The 20,575-nt window shown below is 32.1% G+C and overlaps 1 protein-coding gene across 1 annotated transcript in view; it reads left to right on the forward strand.

Annotated features, from left to right (window-relative positions):
- The first annotated feature begins 259 nt into the window (after positions 1–259).
- The window catches only part of LOC140040763 (uncharacterized), a 51,718-nt gene continuing 31,402 nt past the window's right edge, over positions 260–20,575 (forward strand). Inside the window, exons 1-16 of the mRNA XM_072086932.1 lie at positions 260–571; positions 1,754–1,960; positions 3,142–3,321; positions 4,210–4,272; positions 6,438–6,716; positions 7,046–7,294; positions 7,621–7,875; positions 9,259–9,543; positions 10,134–10,388; positions 10,809–11,051; positions 11,797–12,081; positions 12,742–12,972; positions 13,538–13,822; positions 14,203–14,457; positions 14,739–15,023; positions 15,567–15,812. Of these exons, the coding sequence (XP_071943033.1) occupies positions 511–571; positions 1,754–1,960; positions 3,142–3,321; positions 4,210–4,272; positions 6,438–6,716; positions 7,046–7,294; positions 7,621–7,875; positions 9,259–9,543; positions 10,134–10,388; positions 10,809–11,051; positions 11,797–12,081; positions 12,742–12,972; positions 13,538–13,822; positions 14,203–14,457; positions 14,739–15,023; positions 15,567–15,812 (3,664 nt within the window). The 5' untranslated portion in view covers positions 260–510. The remainder of the gene's footprint in view (positions 572–1,753; positions 1,961–3,141; positions 3,322–4,209; positions 4,273–6,437; positions 6,717–7,045; positions 7,295–7,620; positions 7,876–9,258; positions 9,544–10,133; positions 10,389–10,808; positions 11,052–11,796; positions 12,082–12,741; positions 12,973–13,537; positions 13,823–14,202; positions 14,458–14,738; positions 15,024–15,566; positions 15,813–20,575) is intronic.

Consider the following 20,575-nt stretch of genomic DNA (forward strand, 5'->3'; position numbering starts at 1 on the left):
AGCATATTACACACTCTCTGGATTCTACCATTATATAAAATAATTGTATATACCTTATGTCATTAATATTGATATGATTACGTATCGGTTTTATATCCGCATCCCCTTTTTGATCCTAAACACACTTTCTGGATCCGAGTCTGTACCCTCTGACTTACATAATTCCATTGGAGCAATTGCGTGTCAGACATTTCCTTATTGACAGTGGGCGAACAGTGAACTGTACTATTTGAAGATGGTTTTATAGAAGCCTTGGATGTCTTTTCAAAATCAAAAGGTGTGAAATTGTAAGCATTATGTATTGCTGTACATGCATGACAGAAGAAACAAATTAGGTTAGGATAAAAGTACATGCCGGAAAAAATGATTTCAAACAACAAACAAAGTTCATAAGCTTTTTACATGTTATTTCCTGTTCAAACAGCACTACAGATTACTGTCGATATATCGTACCAAAATAGAACACATCTTAATTCGAGGTTTGTTTATGATCAATGCGTCTGAGGTATAATGTCATTCATTATTTGTATTGTGATAATTGGACTTCTGAATAATCTTGTCAATTCACAAAGTGAGTATGTTGTCTATTTAGAGTCGTATCTTAATTAATCTTAATTATTTTTCCAAGAAATCTTAAAAACATGAGACATTGGGTCAGTAAAGTTCAGATTTGAGGGATCGTTGGTATTATTTATGTTTAGAGAGTGAATATAATATGCATTTCCAATGCCTGTCAAATATCAGAAACATGAACTTTTTCAATATCTTTTTTATTTGAATATATTGTCTCGTTACCACTCTTTTAAAAACTGTCTAATGTGTGTAAACCTATATGATATCAAAAGAAAATCCAGATAATACTACTCAATAAGGTGTATGTGGTCGAATTGAAAACGAAACAACAGATGATGGGTGGGAGGCGACTAGTTCGCATTAGATATGATCATGGAGTAATAATAATTACTCCATGATATGATAGGTGGAATTCACTCTTCCCTGATAGGCCGTAGTGTAAACACGGTTTATGATACCAATTTGACATTTTGGTGATCGTAGGATTATTAAAAGAACGATGATATATATGTACGGGTATGTTGGAAGTTATGTTATAAATAAATGAGTTTATGAGTTGTGATGGGTGGGTAGTGGGTAATGTTTGTGAGGTGTCTGACATGAGAATTTGTTAGAAGGCTATGTCACACATATGCCTGGAAGGGTTTATTATTAGTCTATCAGATGTGATTGGACGAAATAGAGTAGAAATGATGCAGAAATTTAGGCAATAATCATACATTGCTGCCTGTCAGGCTTATATAATATGTTGTTACATACATATAATGTGTATGGGATCGATAAATGTTTAGGTTTGCTATTACACATTGAATGTCACTATTTGTGTTAATATTATTATTTTGCCTGCCTTAGACTGTCCTTAATTACTCTTTGCGTTAAATTAAATTTGCGTTACTGTATAAACTATATTTAGTGACTTGGATTTAATTCAAGTTTTAAAAAATATTAATAAAATGAATTAAGCTGAAATTATTGTATAAATAAAAACAAATTAGTTAATTATTTGTAATTTAAATTATAAAGATAACTTAAATAATCCTCAAATTTACCTAAATAGAAGGAGGAATTGACATCTTTAAATATTATTTCATGGTTTCCTAATTAGTTTAATTAAAAATAAAATAAACATAGACTCGATTTATGTTTGTATTTTTTAATGACTTTAATTTATTATTCTTAGGCCCATGTGATACTGATCTGGTGCTTACAGAGTGGCAACGTAGTATTCTTTACGACACTCCGCCGTCTGAGTCTCCAATATCTGATGATTTTATAATAGATGGCTGGTACAAGCTGAGAAATGAGGGTGATAGGATAGATATCAGAATGCCAACCTCATCACCTGGAACTTTTAAATGTGGAACTCTATTCCCAGTTTGGATTGATGGTTTGTTAACTGTTTGTTATTATAGAAATGAGTCCAATATAATATAAATCATTATATCATCATCGTCATTTTTCTTGAAGGTTATCTAGACTTGAAGCTTATCTAAACTAGATCGTAGCCACACATTGTTCTCGATTACTGTAATAAAACTTCGGCATAAATAACTGGCATGTACGCAATACTTTACCGCAATACTATTAATATTGCTCTACTTTAATAAACTAAGAGCTCAAATACATTTGTTCTTGTCTTGAGTACAAACAATTAAAAAAAATGGCTGTACCTGCAATCCTCAAAATTTTGAAAACTATGTGAGATTTTTTTTTTATCAATGTACTTTGCATTTAAACAAAAATTATGTTTCAATTTGTGTAATGACAACCAAATAATATTTGGTCAATGACTCAAAAGCCTCCTTTTTTTAGTTAAACCCCTTAAAAAGTTAGGCCAAAATACCACATGAAGCGAATGAATACACCCTGATATATATGTAATCAAGTACAATTGAAATTACCTCCGAAACAGAAACTTGACACAGAATTAGGTCAAATAATGATTCAAATTTAAATCCCCTATAGGGCGTAGCTGTTATGCTTCTATACCTTTAGACAATATGTAGGCCTAGGATAAATGAAACCGTTGAGCAACCACTTGTATTGAATGCAGGCCTACAGTCACGGACTTACAATTTTAAATTATTGTATTATTGCGGGTATGTTTCAGCACCAACAACCACCGACAATACCGCAATCGGAAAAACACCCAATTTTGGGGCAAAAAGTTTCACCTAAATTCGTTTTAATCGCCAATAATGTATTATCTAAATAAACTTAATTAGTGTAGGCCCCTACTTGTTTTCAGTAGGTATTATGAATCAGTACCGAAAGTATGTACCATCCTTTGAGCGATTTACTAAAATTTGCCCTTAAGTAAATTTGGAGAAAATGTTTTCATTCAGCTCATACATTGTAATTCGATACTGTCCTCCACCATTTCAGTACATTTACACGTAATGTGTTTTTAGCAATCTACACTATGTAGATAAATAGAAAGAGGACACAGTAATCATTTTTTTTAATCAATTGTATAGATACATATCCAGCACTGTGTTTTTAGCAATCTACACTATGTAAATAAATAGAAAGAGGACACAGTAATCCTTTTTTTAATCAATTGTATAGATACATATCCAGCACTTGGAGACCCGATGAAAAGTGTTACTGGCTGCATAGATGTCAGTGGAGATCCATGTGCCTTCTCTGTTCCAATTTCTCTTCTTGCTTGTTCAACTGTAAACAATGATCTATATTTTGTTCATTTTTTTACTGACACTCCTGGAACTTCAATGGGATATTGCACAGGTAAAAATAAAGTTATCAATAGTGTTCTTTCTGTTGCTGAGTCAATATAATTAATAAAAATTATCTACTATTTAGGAAAATAAAAAGTCCTGTAGACGTAACGCACCCAATTATTATATATATTATTATGCATTTATTCATCGGTCACGATGCTATAAATCCATGGAAACCTACGTATTAAAAAAAAGATTCGAGTCAATATAATAACAGCAACTATCTACTTTAGAAAATAAAACGTTTTGTTGGCGTAACACATCCTACAAAATAAAGGCCGAACCGATACGAATTTTTTGTTTTCAGATAAAAAAACAAAAGACTAAAAACGAATATAAAAAAAAAGAAATATTGATAATGTTTATTATATCTTGATAGAAATGTTTAAAATAATTGTAATTAATTCAATTTCTATTGGGATACTTAATTTTATTTAAAAATTATAATTTTGTTTTTAAAGCCTACCTAAGTTCAATGAATTTAGGGCTTTTTATTGATATGAATTTATTCAATTAAATATATCTTTATTTATCCTTCTTTGGGCAATAAAAAAATGGATTACATCACTGTATTAAAAACATTTTGAAGAGAATAAACTGCTTGATATGCCAATACTAACAACAGAGATGTAATACAATCTAATATGGCTTATAGATAAAGCATAGTGAAGATTATATAGTACATTGCAATTCCTGAATTGAAGGTATGCGATACAAGACGAAAAAAAATATAATCATTTTTTTATTAAAAACACACAGAAAGTGTACGGTTTGCATTCCCTAAGCTAAGATGGAGCTGTATACTGTGTAAGAGTAATTTTGATACATTTAAAAAAAATAATAAGTTGTGAATGTTAGTTAGAAATTAACAAATTAAAATGGGTTTTTTTTTCAGATTCTCTTTTGCCTTGTGAAGGTAACCTGACTGCTTCAGCTATTCAGTTTCCACCTTGTAATGGTGAGTTTCATCATTTATTTTTAGTCGCGTGGAAGCGACTCTATAGTTCACTATGTCGGTCGGTCGGTCTGTCGGTCTGTCTGTCGGTCTGTCTGTCTGTCTGTCGGTCCGGTATCACTATGCGTTTTATCGCTTTATGACCTTATCTTGATATCAGTTTAATCTAGCTAAGTAAATTTTTCACAGAATATTCCTTATGGCCAGGAATCGATGTGGTTATGTTTTCACGGTGCGCAATAAAAAATTACGCGGTCTACGCACGATTTAACGAAATCACGTTTGTAATCATCTTAACAACCATGAATCACAATTAAATAAAATTTGGTACTCATAAATTTCAGGGCATAAATCATCATATGGCAATACAATTACGTGCGTAGCGCATGTAACGCATGCGTACGCGTGCTTAAAATGTTCAAAATTTATTTTCGATGAAATAAGAGTACGTTTCAGGCAATTTTAAGCGTTTACAAAATTGCCATGAGTGCGCAGATTTTTGCGCGCGCACTGCGCGTTAAATGTTATTGCGCACTCTTTTTGCCCGATTTCTGTTTTCTTGACTTACTTTTCAACTCGAAATTACGTTATACGAACACGTCAAAAGTGACAGGCTACGCACGTGTAAATTAAAAAAATATAAATGTTTTTAAACATTTCAACATTTTTAAACATGTTCAGTAATTTCGGTCAGTATAGTTCACTATGTCGGTCGGTCCGTCTGTCTGTCGGTCTGTCTGTCTGTCGGTCTGTTTGTCTGTCGGTCCGGTATCACTATGCATTGTAGCACGCGACTTAATGGCTGTTGGCCTTGTTATAACACAATATGCTGCAGTTTTCTGCGGTAACAATACAACTGGCCGATGATAATACTGAAAACAGTGAAGATGAAAACAACTTTAATATGATTATTTGTTTAACATTGTCAACAACAGTATTACATTTACTGTAGTTCACGTGTAATAAATTGTTTAGGTGCATGATATGATTTCATAATGCATCAAAACCACACAAAACAACCACTGTTCTAAAATATTACTTGGGTAATACATTAAAAGTATTTTAAGACATCCATACCTGGACATAGGAATAAAAAGATTCGTTGCCCTTCATAATCATTGAACAGCCTATATTTACTTGAGTTAAATTTGTAACCTTTGTTTGCTACACAAAAATCCATCTCTTCATTGTATGAATTTCTATATTTGTTATATTAGCATTTAATAAATTATTATGTAAAGAAATTCTGCACAGATATGACTACCTCTATCGATTGTACATTGAATTTTATTATTATATAGCTTAGGTTGTGTTCAGATTTCAACTCTATAATCAAATGATAAAAAACTGAAAAGCCATGTGACGTTTCTTAGTAACTGTACAGTATGTACTTTATCGACAATGTATTGTTATTATTCCAAAGGCATTGTGTTTGAAGATAAAGTTCCTTTACAATGATTTCAAGACACGCAATCAGGTGATAATCAGTCACCTGTCACTGGGATCAAGGGTCCACTAAAAGCTTTAACGATATTGGACATTTAAATGTCTGTAAATGAATAAAACAACTTAAAAACAATCGAAATCAAATTGCAATAACAAATGAATCTATTTGTAAAAAAAATACATATACATTGTCATGTAATGACAAATCTGTCTGGGAATGTGTAAGTACAATTCAATCCGATCCGGTCTGCCTCTCTTCCAGCACGCCCCCTCTCTCATTCTTTCTCGCCACTGATAGGGCTTGATTATATTAAAAGTACATACATGTTATGATCATAACTGTTATATATCTATCTATATCAATCTTTAAAAAAATAAAAAGAGCATTCACATATACAAAGAATTCATTCCTCTTCAGCTACAAACATTAATTTTGTATGTGAAATTTTACATTTTTAGAACGTTTTTTCAAAAAAATTCTAAGAAGTTTAGCATCTATGAATATTCATGTCCTAAGTAAAAAAAAAGTAGTACTATTTAAATAAATAATGACTATTATGCCTACCAATATGCCTACTAACAATTATGTCTGTATTTCTCAAATTTATAAACAGTTATAATTATATTACCATATAAGGACCAAACCTTGTTTTTAAAAATGTTTGTATTATACATACTATTTAATATTTCAATTTTTATGTTTTATTGCATTTCATTAATAGATAATAGTAGTCCAGTGATTGAATGCCCAACAAATATAACTTCAAACAATTATTTTGGAGAAGGAAATGGGCTAATAGGTGTTAGCACAGATGAAAGAAGTCCAAATGCAACAGTCACGTGGGATCCTCCTGTGACAAGTGGCAATGGAACAGTGATTGTGGTGTCATCGTCATACGAGTCAGGTGACATGATACCAATTGGTATTCACACAATCACCTTTACAGCAACTGATTCTTCTGGTAATATTGACACATGTGACTTTGGTCTTCAGGTTGTAGGTAAAATATTTATCTGTTTTCATGAATAGTATAGTGATTTAATTAATGTACTTGATCATTGTTGGTTATAGTCAATTTTTTTTTTATATTTCTGTTTAACATTTGTGTTTTACCCATGAAACGTCATCTTGCGTTTTTCACACAGGATGAGTAAGATTGGTTTGGGCCTCAAAAATTAGTTTGTAACGATTGCTCTATAACATAACATTATAACATAAACAAAAATAACTAACTAATGTTACTCATTAAAAAGTCATTGATATTTAGATGATAATTGTAATATATAATTGAACCTTTAATTCCTGTATTTTTTTCTGTATTAATAATAGATAATGAGAATCCTGACTTGGTATGTCCCCCTGATATTACAACTACTACATCAGATGGTTTAAATCAAGCAGTTAATGTCACCTGGACTGAACCAATAGTGTATGACAATTCTGGAGAAGATGCAACACCAACGTCCAAGTACAATCCTGGAAATAATCTATTTGATATTGGCAGCACTGATGTTATATATGATGCAGTTGATAGTTCGGGCAATGTAGCAACATGCAACTTTACTGTTACTGTTAGTGGTAAGCATAACGTTGAAGAATCTTATTTTAATAAGGAGGAGCATTGTTGCTTGTTAACCATTATGCAATTAAACTAAACATCTACAGCTCACTATGTCGATTGGTTGGTCGGTCGGTCGGTAAACACTAACTTTAGCACGCGACTGCAGCCATGTATATGACCTTGTTAGAAGATGGCAGACTATCGGACAACCGAGAGTCATGGAACCAATTAGCATACGCAATGTCTACCCAATAGGAGCAGCGTAACATATGTTGTGATAATAGTTCATAACTGTTGACAATTTGATCCAGTATATCTAAATAATACTTGTTATCATTTATAGATCTAGAATCGCCAGATATTATCAATTGTCCAATGAATATGACTGTTAACACAACAACTGGTGAGGCATTTGCATTCAATGTCACATGGGTTGAACCAACAGCTACTGATAACGCTGGAGAGACTCCTGTACCAGTAGCAGACTACACTTCCGGTGATAATATGTTTCAAATTGGCGACACAACAGTCCAGTACAATGTATCAGATTCCCCTGGCAACTACAACGAAAGATGCAGTTTTGTTATCACTGTTGAAGGTAGGTTGTTATCACACTACAGTGGGCAGGCAATTTAAAGTAGCAAACATTGTTTATCAAAAATATACTGGCGGAATCTTGTGTGTTATAGTTTATCCACATAATATAGCCTACCGGTACTGTATGTTCATTTTATACATTTTAGTGAAGAGGGCAAATTACAATTATGATAAAATATATCATGTAACTGTATTATAACATGTTTGATCTTCACCTGTATCTGTACAATTCTTTGTTCTTCATATCAGTGCCTTGAATGTATTCTGTATCTTATAATTCTTTCTTTCTGCCAACATTGATTCTGATTTCTTAAAATGTTAGCAGTATGACCAATTTATGACCATTTACGGGGCTTCAAAGGCCACGTAAAATAGTACCATTTTTAGTCGCGTGGAAGCGACTCTATAGTTCACTATGTCGATCGGTCGGTCGGTCTGTCGGTCTGTCGGTCCGGTATCACTATGCGTTTTATCGCTTTCTGACCTTATCTTGATATCAGTTTAATCTAGCTAGGTCAATTTTTCACAGTATATTCCTTATGGCCAGGAATCGATGTGGTTATGTTTTCACGGTGCGCAATAAAAAATTACGCGGTCTACGCACGATTTAACGAAATCACGTTTGTAATCATATCTTCACAACCATGAATTACAATTAAATAAAATTTGGTACTCATAAATTTCAGGGCATAAATCATCATATGGCAATACAATTACGTGCGTAGCGCATGTAACGCATGCGTACGCGCGCTTACAATTTTCAAAATTTATTTTGGATGAAATAAGAGTACGTTTCAGGCAATTTTAAGCGTTTACAAAATTGCCATGAGTGCGCATATTTTTGCGCGCACACTGCGCGTTAAATGTTGTTGCGCACTCTTTTTGCCCGATTTCTGTTTCCTTGACTTACTTTTCAACTCGAAATTACGTTATACGAGCACGTCAAAAGTGACAGGCTATGCACGTGTAAATTAAAAAAATATAAATGTTTTTAAACATTTCAACATTTTTAAACATGTTCAGTAATTTCGGTCAGTATAGTTCACTATGTCGGTCGGTCTGTCTGTCTATCTGTCTGTCGGTCTGTCTGTCGGTCCGGTATCACTATGCATTGTAGCACGCGACTTAATTGCTGTTGGCCTTGTTTCTTGTTAATTTACAACAAAATCAACTAATCTGAAATTTAAATATTCAATTTCTTAATTTTTATATTTGCATTCATTTCAAAATTATGTTTTCATATTTGCTGGCACTTGAGATAAGATTTGCTTACCTTATTGCAACATTTGCATCCATTTTTTTGGAGTATGTTTCTCTCACTACATAATTTTATTGATGTCTATTGTTTCCTTCAGATTATGTCTATGTATATTTTAATTAATAGATAATGAACGTCCAATGATTGAATGCCCAAAAAATATCACTTCAAACAATTATATTGGAGAAGATAATGGACTAGTTGGTGTTAGCACAGATGAAGGAAGTCCAAATGCCACAGTCACGTGGGATCCTCCTTTGGCAAGTGACAATATTAATGCATCAGTGACTGTAGTTTCATCACCATTTGAGTCAGGTGACATGATACCAATCGGTACTCACGCAATCACCTTTACAGCAACTGATTCTTCTGGTAATATTGACACATGTGAATTAAACATCAAGATTGAAGGTAAAAATATAAAAGCTTTATTTAATAATGTATTAAATGTATAATTAAAAACCAAATTAAAAATATGACTGATTTAGCCTAGTCTAATAGGAATATTATTGGAAACTAAATACTATTTAAGTGTAATTTTTCAAATCAAAAGACAACTAATGAATAACATTTATTTTTTACAATTTGCTTGCTATATTTGACGTTGCGTTTGCGGAAACAACCTAATTAAAGGCCGCTCGAGATTAAATTAAAAGTTAACCGCTAATTGTCTCAACAATATAGTTTGTATGTATTGATCACCTGTTGAAGTGTTTAAATCTACTTTATTTAGTTTAAAATATAAATTATTTAGGGTTTATCGTTTTTCTTTTATATATCTTATATAATTATGTCATATGTCATTTAGTTGAACAAACATTTAAACATGCTTTTTTTTTGCATAGTCTTTAGAAGCTTCGTACATCAATGCTATTCTGTTTTTATATATAAACATATTTTATTATTTTGTCTATTTGGCAGATTAAACATTCCCTAATGATTTTATATTTAGATTATATTATGAATTTTGCACAGTTCATTTAAAATTCATTAACCCTTAGATCAAGAAGCTCCAGATATTATCAGTTGTCCAATGGACATGACTGTTAATACAGCGACGGGTGAGGTATTTGCAATAAATGTTACATGGATGGAACCGACAGCTACTGATAACTCTGGAGAAATTATTGAGGTAGAATCTAACTACACTTCTGGTAATATTATGTTTCCAATTGGTGACACAACAGTCCAATACAATGTCTCGGATTCATCTGGTAACTTCAATGACAGCTGTGTTTTTGTTATCACTGTTGAAGGTAGGAAATACGTTTTGTTTTGTACAGTTACGTAAGACAGATTTGACCAATAAACTTACTCCATGGTGCAAATCTACTTAGTTTTATTTATATTTATCATCAGCTGAATGTTTAAATTGAGGAGTGGGTTCTATTTTACAAAACATGAGTTTGAAGCATACATCCTCTATTCTGGAAAATGTTCAATTTCAAATTTTAACAATAACCAAATTATTAACCAAGTTCTGAAGTTTCTTCCACCAGGTAGTAGGTATTGAGTGTACTCCGAGAATAATTGTGTTACTAAATGTTTATATTTTTTTTTGCTCAGATGTTTTGACATTGACATTGTTTAAAAAAATTGCATTTCATTTTCTGTTATATAACAATTCTTTTTTTTTAATAAGTTACTTAGATATTTAACTGAATTTGTATTATCAGATAATGAAGATCCAGTTTTCAATGTGTGTCCAAATGATACCACAGTAAACACTACTACTGGACTACCAACTGCTAATGTGTCGTGGATTGAACCCACAGCAATGGATAACGCTGGCATATCGATTATCATTTTTACCATGGCCCCGGGAAGTATTTTTCCAATAGGTGATAACATTGTAATATATGCTGCAATTGATTCAAATGAAAACTTTGCTCTATGTTCATTTAGTATCACTGTAGAAGGTATGTTTTTTATATTTTAAAAATAATAATCTAATTTGATTGATCTCAATTGATATTTAATATGAATTCAATTGTATTGATTAACTTTGGTAACATTAAACAAAAATATAAAAATAGTACAATTTAACGATGCAAATAAGGAACATAAATAAGGAACATTTGACATAGTTCCTAGTTATGTTTTACAATGTTTCGGAAGTTTAGATATGCGATAATCTTGTGTTTGTACGTTTTTTTGCTTAGTTTTTTTTTTACTTTATTATTTTTGTTTCAACTTATCAGCAAATATGAAATCAATTTACTTATATAACAATGTGCATCAATAAAGTACAATACAACGAGGTAAATAAGAAATATTTGTTTGCAACATTTATTGTCAAAATGTTAGATGATAACTTAAATGTGTTATTTGCACGAACACTAATTGTTTGAATAATCAACATGATCAGTCACACGCTTCACGATCTACTCACACAAAATTGCCTTTTTAAAGATATGACTCATTTTTTATCCTATTTAAATCATAATTAACAAAAGTTTTAAATCAATTAAAAATAGTATTTTGATGTTATTTGTCACTAGTAATAACAACTTAAGCATTTATATTTTATCTGATGTTGCTGTAAATTTTAAACGTGTGATGTCGCAATCTTTAAATTTGCTTTTCTCAGTTAAAATGTCTTTCCACTTATCTTTATTGAAAAAATATGCTTCTCTAACAGAACATTCTGTTTATTTTTTTTAGATAACGAACGTCCAATGATTATCTGCCCAACAAATGTCACTTCAAACAATTATATTGGATTAGACAATGGACTAGTAAGTGTCAAAACAGATGAAGGAAGTCCAAATGCCACAGTCACTTGGGATCCTCCTTTAGCAAGTGATAATAGTAATGAAACAGTGACTGTTGTGTCATCGCCATATAAATCAGGAGACATGATTCCAATTGGTATTCACCCAATCACCTTTACAGCAAATGATTCCTCTGGTAATTTTGACACATGTGACTTTACTATCAAAATTGAAGGTAAAAATAAAAAAACTTTTAAAGAATTGTGTAAACAAATGAAAAATGTGAATGATGCAATACGAATATTATTTGAAACTAAATACTAAACCTACTTGTAGTTTTTCAACAATAACCGCCTTTTTTAATCAAATTTTTCTTTCACCAAGTGTAATGATGTGTGTTATTCGAGGTTACTTTTGTATTTAAATTTTATTTTAGTTAGTTTTGCTGCTGTTGTTTAGATGTTTTGAGTTTATTGATTATTGTATTTATTTTTTACTGTGTATAAAATAGTGGTGCATGTCATAATCCACCTTTTTACTAAATTAAGGACACTAGACTAGCTGCAATTGTTTACGTTTTATAAAAATAATGCGCGCATAAGTAAGTTTTAAAAATTATGAAAAGTTATGAAAATATCAATCCGCGCGCGATGTATGTTAGGATTTAATATCGGGCCGCTTAAATGATTAGAAACGACTTATTTTTTCACACTTTTAACCGTTTTAAGACGAAAAAAGTATCGCAATAGGTCCATATATTTTTAAAGTTTTACATAAAATGTAGTGACCTTAAATTAGGTCGAAAAACGTAGGTCTAGTGTCTATAAATAATGTCATATTAAAGCGTATTTGAACTTTAAAATGTAACGGAGTTTATATTAATATTTATTATCAGATAATGAAGAACCAATATTATATACGTGTCCAATTAATGATACTACAGTAAACACTACTACTGGACTACCAAATGCTAATATTTCTTGGATAGAATCTACAGTAATGGATAACTCTGGCATAGTGATTACTACAGGAGGTCTTTTTCCAATAGGTGATAACCAGATAGCATATGCTGTAGTTGGTTCAAATTCAATCATTGTTGTCTGTACATTTATTATCACTGTGGAAGGTATGTTTCTAATATATATCCAGTACTTACATAATACATATTTTGCAATAATACAATCTAATTTGACTCTCTTGATAATATAAATTCAAATAAACTAAATAAAAATCAGTCATACGCTTCACTATCTACTCACACACAATTTTGTATTTTTTAAAGATGTGCTACTATGACAATCGTATTTATTATCTTATATAAATTCTATTTTGAAAATCAAACGTTAATTTTTTATAGTATTTAATTGTGTATCAATTAAAAATAGTATTTTGATATTGACTGTCATTATAAATAAAATAATGAGTTGATGTTAGAATTTTAAATTTGCTTTTTTTTTCAGTTAAAATGTTTTTCAAATCAGGTCTTACTTTTAATGTTAAATATGTAACAGCATTTTTTTACCAATTCAAAATATTATTTTGATGTTGTTTGTCACTAGAAATAAGATCATAAGCATTCATAGTTTATCTGATGTTGTATTAAATTTTAAACGTGTGATGTCGCAATCTCCCTTTTGCATTTCCACATAAATATGCTTCTCTAACAGAACATTCTGTTTATGTATATCTAGATAACGAACGTCCAATGATTACCTGCCCAACAAATGTCACTTCAAACAATTATATTGGATTAGATAATGGACTAGTAAGTGTCAGCACAGATGAAGGAAGTCCAAATGCCACTGTCACCTGGGATCCTCCTGTGACAAGTGACAATAGTAATGCAACAGTGATTGTTGTGTCATCGCCATATAAATCAGGAGACATGATTCCAATTGGTATTCACACAATCACATTTACAGCAACTGATTCTTCTGGTAATATTAACACATGTGACTTTGGTCTCAATGTTGAAGGTAAACATAAAATATTTACTTTTTCCCAAATTTACTTCTACTAAATCCTACTAATCACAGAAAAAATCATGACAAATCTGATCTTATGTGAAAGGGTTATTTCAAGTCAAAAAGGTCAACATTTTACCTTTAGTGTTATCTTAGAACTTACACTAAGGATAATTTTTTTAATAAGAAAAAGTATGGGTTTTTTTATGAATAAAATAAACTAGCATAGTGTGTTTGCAAGCTATTTCATAGTCTTAGAAACCTATAACGTACCTCAATGCTGTTTTGATTTTAGATGTAAACAGTTTCGAATGTTTTTATTTTTAAGTTATGTTAATTGTTGATTTAGCCCAGTTTTTTTTAAAGATTACACTAAATATCATCATATTTAGATTCAGAAGCCCCATATATTATCAATTGTCAATTGGATATGACTGTTAACACAACATCTGGTGAGGCATTTGCCATCAATGTCACATGGATGGAACCAACAGCTACTGATAACTCTGGAAAGACTCCTGTACCGGTAGCAGACTACACTTCTGGTGATAATATGTTCCCAATTGGTAGCACAACAGTTCGGTATAATGTGTCAGATTCAGCAGGAAGCTTTAACGAAGATTGCAATTTTGTTGTCACTGTTGAAGGTAGTTTATTTTTTTGTTGTACTAATTTAGAACAAAAATGCAATTAAAAGTACTAGTATGATGTCCGAACATAACATGCAAAATGTTCAGTAAAGTCAGTTGAAATATTTTAAATGTTCTCTTTTTATTTATTTTATTACATATTTATTTTGTAATGTAATTAATATTATTATTATTTAGTATATTATTATTTAGTCCTTTGTACTACCTAATATTCTGTTATTGTCTTATTTTCTTTTTAAAAGCAGCCTAACATACTTTAAAATGTGTTTTTATATTAGATATTGAACGCCCAGTTATTGACTGCCCAACAAATGTCACGTCAAACAATTACCACCAAACAAGTTTTGGTTTACTAGTTATTAGCACGGATGAAGGAAATTCATTTGCCACGGTGACCTGGAACCCTCCTGTGACAAGTGACAATAGCAATGGAATAGTGACTGTAGTGTCATCACCATATAAATCAGGTGACATGATACCAAGTGGTGTTCACACAATCACCTTTACAGCAACTGATCTTACTGGAAATAGTGACAGTTGTGATTTAAGTTTCCGGGTCCAAGGTATAAGGATTTTCAAGAATTTAGTAAATGTAATAACCTACCAACTTATGAACACATTATCAATGCAATAGAAACAGAAGATAATAACATTAAATGTGTGTGTGTTATGAAGAAAACATTTAGCATACAAAGAGGTTACACTGGTAACATGTGGTGATATCGGAGTATCTGATAAAAACAGATATAACCTCTATCAACACATTCACACTTGGATTTAGCTCTACTCTCTCTATACCAGTAGTACCGAATTAAATGTTGAGCTTTATTTTGATCATGATACTTTTTGGGTAAGATAACTTGAGAATGATAATTAAAATTAAAAACTGAAGGAAACAGAAAACTTAACCTATTTTAAATTAACAGCTTAAAGAAGAATACAATTTTACAAACAGGGTTCAATTGTGATTTAGTGATATGTTTTAACTTATGACTTAATCCACTCCCTACGTCCAAATGTTAATGATATAAGAATGTCATTGGTGAGGTACTTTCTGCTGAATACAGTATACTAGTTTTTTTCATTTAAATAATATTATTTTACAGGAGATTTCATGTTTGTGACCAACATTGGTCCTCCAGGAATTTATATGTCAAGTATAGATTCCGGTGATACCACATCTTTAACCTTTACTGCAGCAATTCAGAAAGTTCAACTAACCAACCCAGTGGCTATTGATTATGATGTCACCACCTCAGCGCTATACTGGTCTGACGTCACCACGTCTTCAATTGAATATTATTCATTTGTCACAAAACAACACAAAGTTTTAGTTTCTTTTGAAACCGGAGGTAAGAGCAAATTATTATTTTCTATCTTATGTCGTGGATTCCTTTTAAAAATAGGTTTTCTAGATAGATATGTTAACAAATATGTTGTGTTTAAAGGTTACCTGATGTTGGACATATTGACTATCGTTATGTGACCACATTTTTATTTTATTTGCACTAATTAACAAGGAAATAAAAAATTTGACTGATAGTGGGCGCTACAACATATGACGTAATCAAAGGTCCACAGAGCAATGTTTACATGCTGAAGGTTGCGATGATGACTGCAGACCAGCCACAATAAGTAAGGTTCTTATTTGAGCCTGAACGAACATTTCTAAGTGATTAAGAGGATAAAAGTGGTATGATAGAGTAGCCTTATTGATAATCAGTTTGATTTTGGATGATAGGACAGGAGATAATGATTGGTGTAAAGGGGTAAACTACATGCTGCACTGAAGTGGTGTGTTGGAAGTTGAACGTTTTACTGATAATTAATAATATTGGTACTAACGATTACACTATTTTAAATTAATTTACTATTTAATAAAACAGTAAATATAATTACTAACAATATCACATCCTCAACCTAAACACACAGTAGGCCTACTTCTTGTAGTAAGGTCTAGTGTTTATAAATCAACAAGTTGTACGTCAGTTTCTCATCTGGCGAACAGTCGTGACCAGTCGAGCGTAAAAAACAGAAATAACATAGCGTTTTCAGGACAAAATGTTAATTAAAAGATCGTTCTTAATCATTCGTATGATAAACATATTACTGTCAAATGTTCTTGAAAGATTGGCCTACATCATTGTATGATTGAAAAAAGGGATAATTATGAATTTATTTAAAATTACAATATGGACAGATTCATGGAAAGTACCATTTAATACAAATAAAACCAAAGTGATGATTATTAAAAAAAACGGAACCGTTTAACCTAAATATAACTTCGGTACAGATATAAATGGCCTACTCACCTTGGAGTAACTTTTACCTCAAACTAACATAATACTTACATTTGAGTAAAACCTCACATGCTCTAAATTTATAAAATCATTTTAAAGAAATTATGTCAAGACAAGTTCTCTCTAAGTTGTATCTCGCACACTTAAATGGAAAACGCTGCTCCTGTATGGTATGGGATAACATTTCCAAATATCTTAGCGAAAATTTGGCCAAATTTCAAATTAGTGCAGCCAGTATATGTGTTATGTTTCGTACACGCTAAAGACACTACAACAGTACACTGGTACAATAGACACGACTCAGTCAGGTGTGGATTCCAAGTGAACGAGGCATTTATTAACAACAGCCTATTATACTATTCTACCAATAATATCAATGCGCGTAGACCAATCACCCATGTCTTAATACACAACATTTCTCCCTTTTTAATTTGGAAACCTATTTTCACATTTTGTATATTTTTTTTTTACAGATTTTCAATACATTTTATTAAAATTAACAATACACCAAAATCTTAACACAGAGCTTATACGCTGAATAGTCGAATGGATCAATGAACGTTAGTTATTAAATATGTACAACCAAACATAATACTACAGTAAATACTGCAAAGATGACTGTCTATAGAGTTATATTTTAAAATGACTACAAAGCAAATTCAATCATGCTGCTAAACAAACAATACTATAGAAACATTATCATTCAATAATGAAACCGATCTGGCGCTTTGCGCACTCTGGTTGACCTTCTTAACACACTTGGTTTAGTAGCAACATTACTTTTAACATTATCATTTATACAATTTTCTTTAGTCTGTTCAATAGCATCATTACTTTTAACATTATCATTTATACAATTTTCTTTAGTCTTTCTACTCAAAATTTCTTCTACTCTCTTATCTACATATTCCGTATCCATATCTTCCCCTTCTTTATTTTCAAAATCTACATTTACACCTCTATCTTTAATTTGATCAACATGTCTTTTCCAAACCATTTTATTTCCAACATCAATTTTATAGTTTAGAGGACCTTCCTGGTTTACAACAACACCAGGAACCCACTTAGTTTGTCCTATATAATTTCGCACATAAACCAAATCGTTTGTTTCGTATAAACGCAACTTTCGATCTCGCTTTGTGTAAATTATTTCTCACAGAATCATTAATATTGGGTCGAAGGATATCTAATCTAGTTCTTATAGAACGGTTCATAAACAACTTTGCAGGCGTCTCTTTAGTCAATGAGTGTTCAGCATTTCTATAAGAAAGCAAAAACCTGTCTAATTTAGTTTGCGGATCACCTGAATCATTTCGAGCAGCCCTTAATCCTTGTTTTAAAGATCATGGAACATGGTATTTGATGTTTATGTAAAATAGTAGTATTATAGTTGTTCTCCTTGATGGATATTAAACAGACAATAAATTAAAAGTTTTCATGACATAATTAAAGTGTTTTCTGCTATTTCGCGCAACTGCTCTCAGTTCACGACTATTCGGGTTTTTTCGGCATTTTCCGGTAACCTCTGATAGTGACGTCATAAGATGAAGAAACTTTTTCGCCCGCCTGAGCTGTACTGTACAAACTAGGATGTCAACACGTATTGCGTATGATTTTGACAGTTCTTCGTCAGAGGAATTAGAAGAGGAAACATTGATAGTGGAATGCGAAACTGAGGAGAATGAAGGAGAAACTATTTTGTTTAACAATCGAAATATTGAATGGAATGTCGATGAAATTAATTCGGCCGTACATGTACGAGCCCGATTGTAGTTCTGACGATTCTTCATCATCAGAAGATGGCGACCGTCACCTAGCTAGTAGGCCTAGGCCTACCTACAATTCAAGCAGAGAATATTCAACTTCAAACCCAGTTATTAAATTGGTTAGTAGTACTATCTCTATTAAAAATTAATGTATAACTTTATTGTATAATTAACAATTCCCTAGTAGATAACTACGATATTCTTCCGTCATGCCAGTGTGTGTATTGTGGCTTAGTTTAGGCCTAGCCTAGATAGAGGCTAGGCCCTACTGTACTTTACTCCAATTCATGCGGCTAGCCCTCTCACCGGTGACGGTCGGCTATCGTCTATAAGCCTACGGCCTAGATTGAATTTTTTTAACGAAATAAAGATTAGGCTAAATTGAATCGTAGAAAGCAAAAATGTACATTACGGTATTAGACTGACCATTTTATTTAACAAATTTGCACTTTGTTGTTTGAAATAGGCCTAGGGTAGGCCTAGATTGATAGACCCACCCCTAAGGCTAGCCAAGATGCAGATTTATTTTCCTATTTCACACACAATACATTAAATTAATCATTAATAATCACTAAAACTTTAAAAATATTTAATATAGCGCCCTATAAATTGTGACATCTCAGATTATTGTAGCGCTCTAGAGCGCTACAATATTATTATTACAAAATATTTTTGTTTTTATAATACAGGTGTGATTGTGGCCATTGCCAGATGCTACCCACGTATCGCGAATGTCGATGTTGCCAGGAAGTAGGCCCTATTATTTATTAATCATAGGCTGGAGGAAGGTCAGACAATTTACAATACGGAGAAGCCTACATATGCATCACTGAACATCCTGGATTCACTGCTGCCTGTTTGAATTTGCATGTGTTGGAAATTGCATGGCTGCATTACCGCCAACAGTATGACACACCTGTTGAAGCCTCAAAACATAAACGTCTGAGACATATTGCGTACCGGCAACTCGCCAGATGGTGTTGGGGGTTTTTGGGCCGAAACCTAAGGGTAGTCTTACCATCATGTGCCGTTTCCTGCATAAGAGCCCACTTCCCACCACCAGGTATGGAAGATGATTTCCAGTTTGCTGGATTTTTGGATTGAATAAACATTTAGCACCAACTTGTATTGAGATTACAATTAACCACATACAATTATTTACTGTACTTCATAAAGGAAAGTATTGTACACTGTATCTGATAGAAATAAAATGATCATATAGAAATAAAATATACATTTCTCTGACACAATTTATTAAAAAATTATGCACACAAGTGATTATTTTGTTTATAAAACTGTTGGCTCTGGATTGTGGTGCTGTATCCACATAAACAAATGGCTTTTAATCTTTCACTAAAAAAACGAAATAATGATTTATAATAAAAAGCATGATGGAATGTATCTCATTTCTTGGAGTATGTATTATACTTCTTATTTGAAGTTGATCAGTGGACCTTTTGGCTGCTGATTTATTTACTGCATAATTTTTGCCTTAGTTCACATTTGGAAATCTTGTGAAGTGGTTGGCAATAGCGGTCTCTTTGTCGGGGCGTTCAAATCCTGAACAGAGTTGGGGTGGCGCATCAACAACATCAACATCTTCTGCTGTCCCTTCAACAATGCTCATTACCTCCAAGATGAGGTCATCCACATACCCTGCGAAATAATAATACGGTACTGTAAGAACAAAATCATTTGTAAAAGTGCAATAAGATTATATAATTTATAATTTGAGTTTTCAAAAGCAAATTTCAAATGGTTCAATTTTTGTTCAAATCAATAGAGAATATAGTGCAATCTGTCATGCAACTTACAAATTATTGCAGTCAGCTTGTGCACAAGCTATATTTTTATGAGGGCAGAACAACTCCCCACCTGAACTATTATGCTGGGGCTTTCAACACAGTACTACTAGCCTAGGCCCTTTGTGTTGCTGATTTTAAAACCGAATTAATCACCTAGGCCTACTACTCTACTATACTAGAAAGAAGTACTACCTAAGGCCTACCTTTTATTTAGTTAATCGACACAACAACTTCAGTTTTACTA

The sequence above is a fragment of the Antedon mediterranea genome, chromosome 1 (genome assembly GCF_964355755.1).
Source record: "Antedon mediterranea chromosome 1, ecAntMedi1.1, whole genome shotgun sequence".
Lineage (NCBI taxonomy): Eukaryota > Metazoa > Echinodermata > Crinoidea > Comatulida > Antedonidae > Antedon > Antedon mediterranea.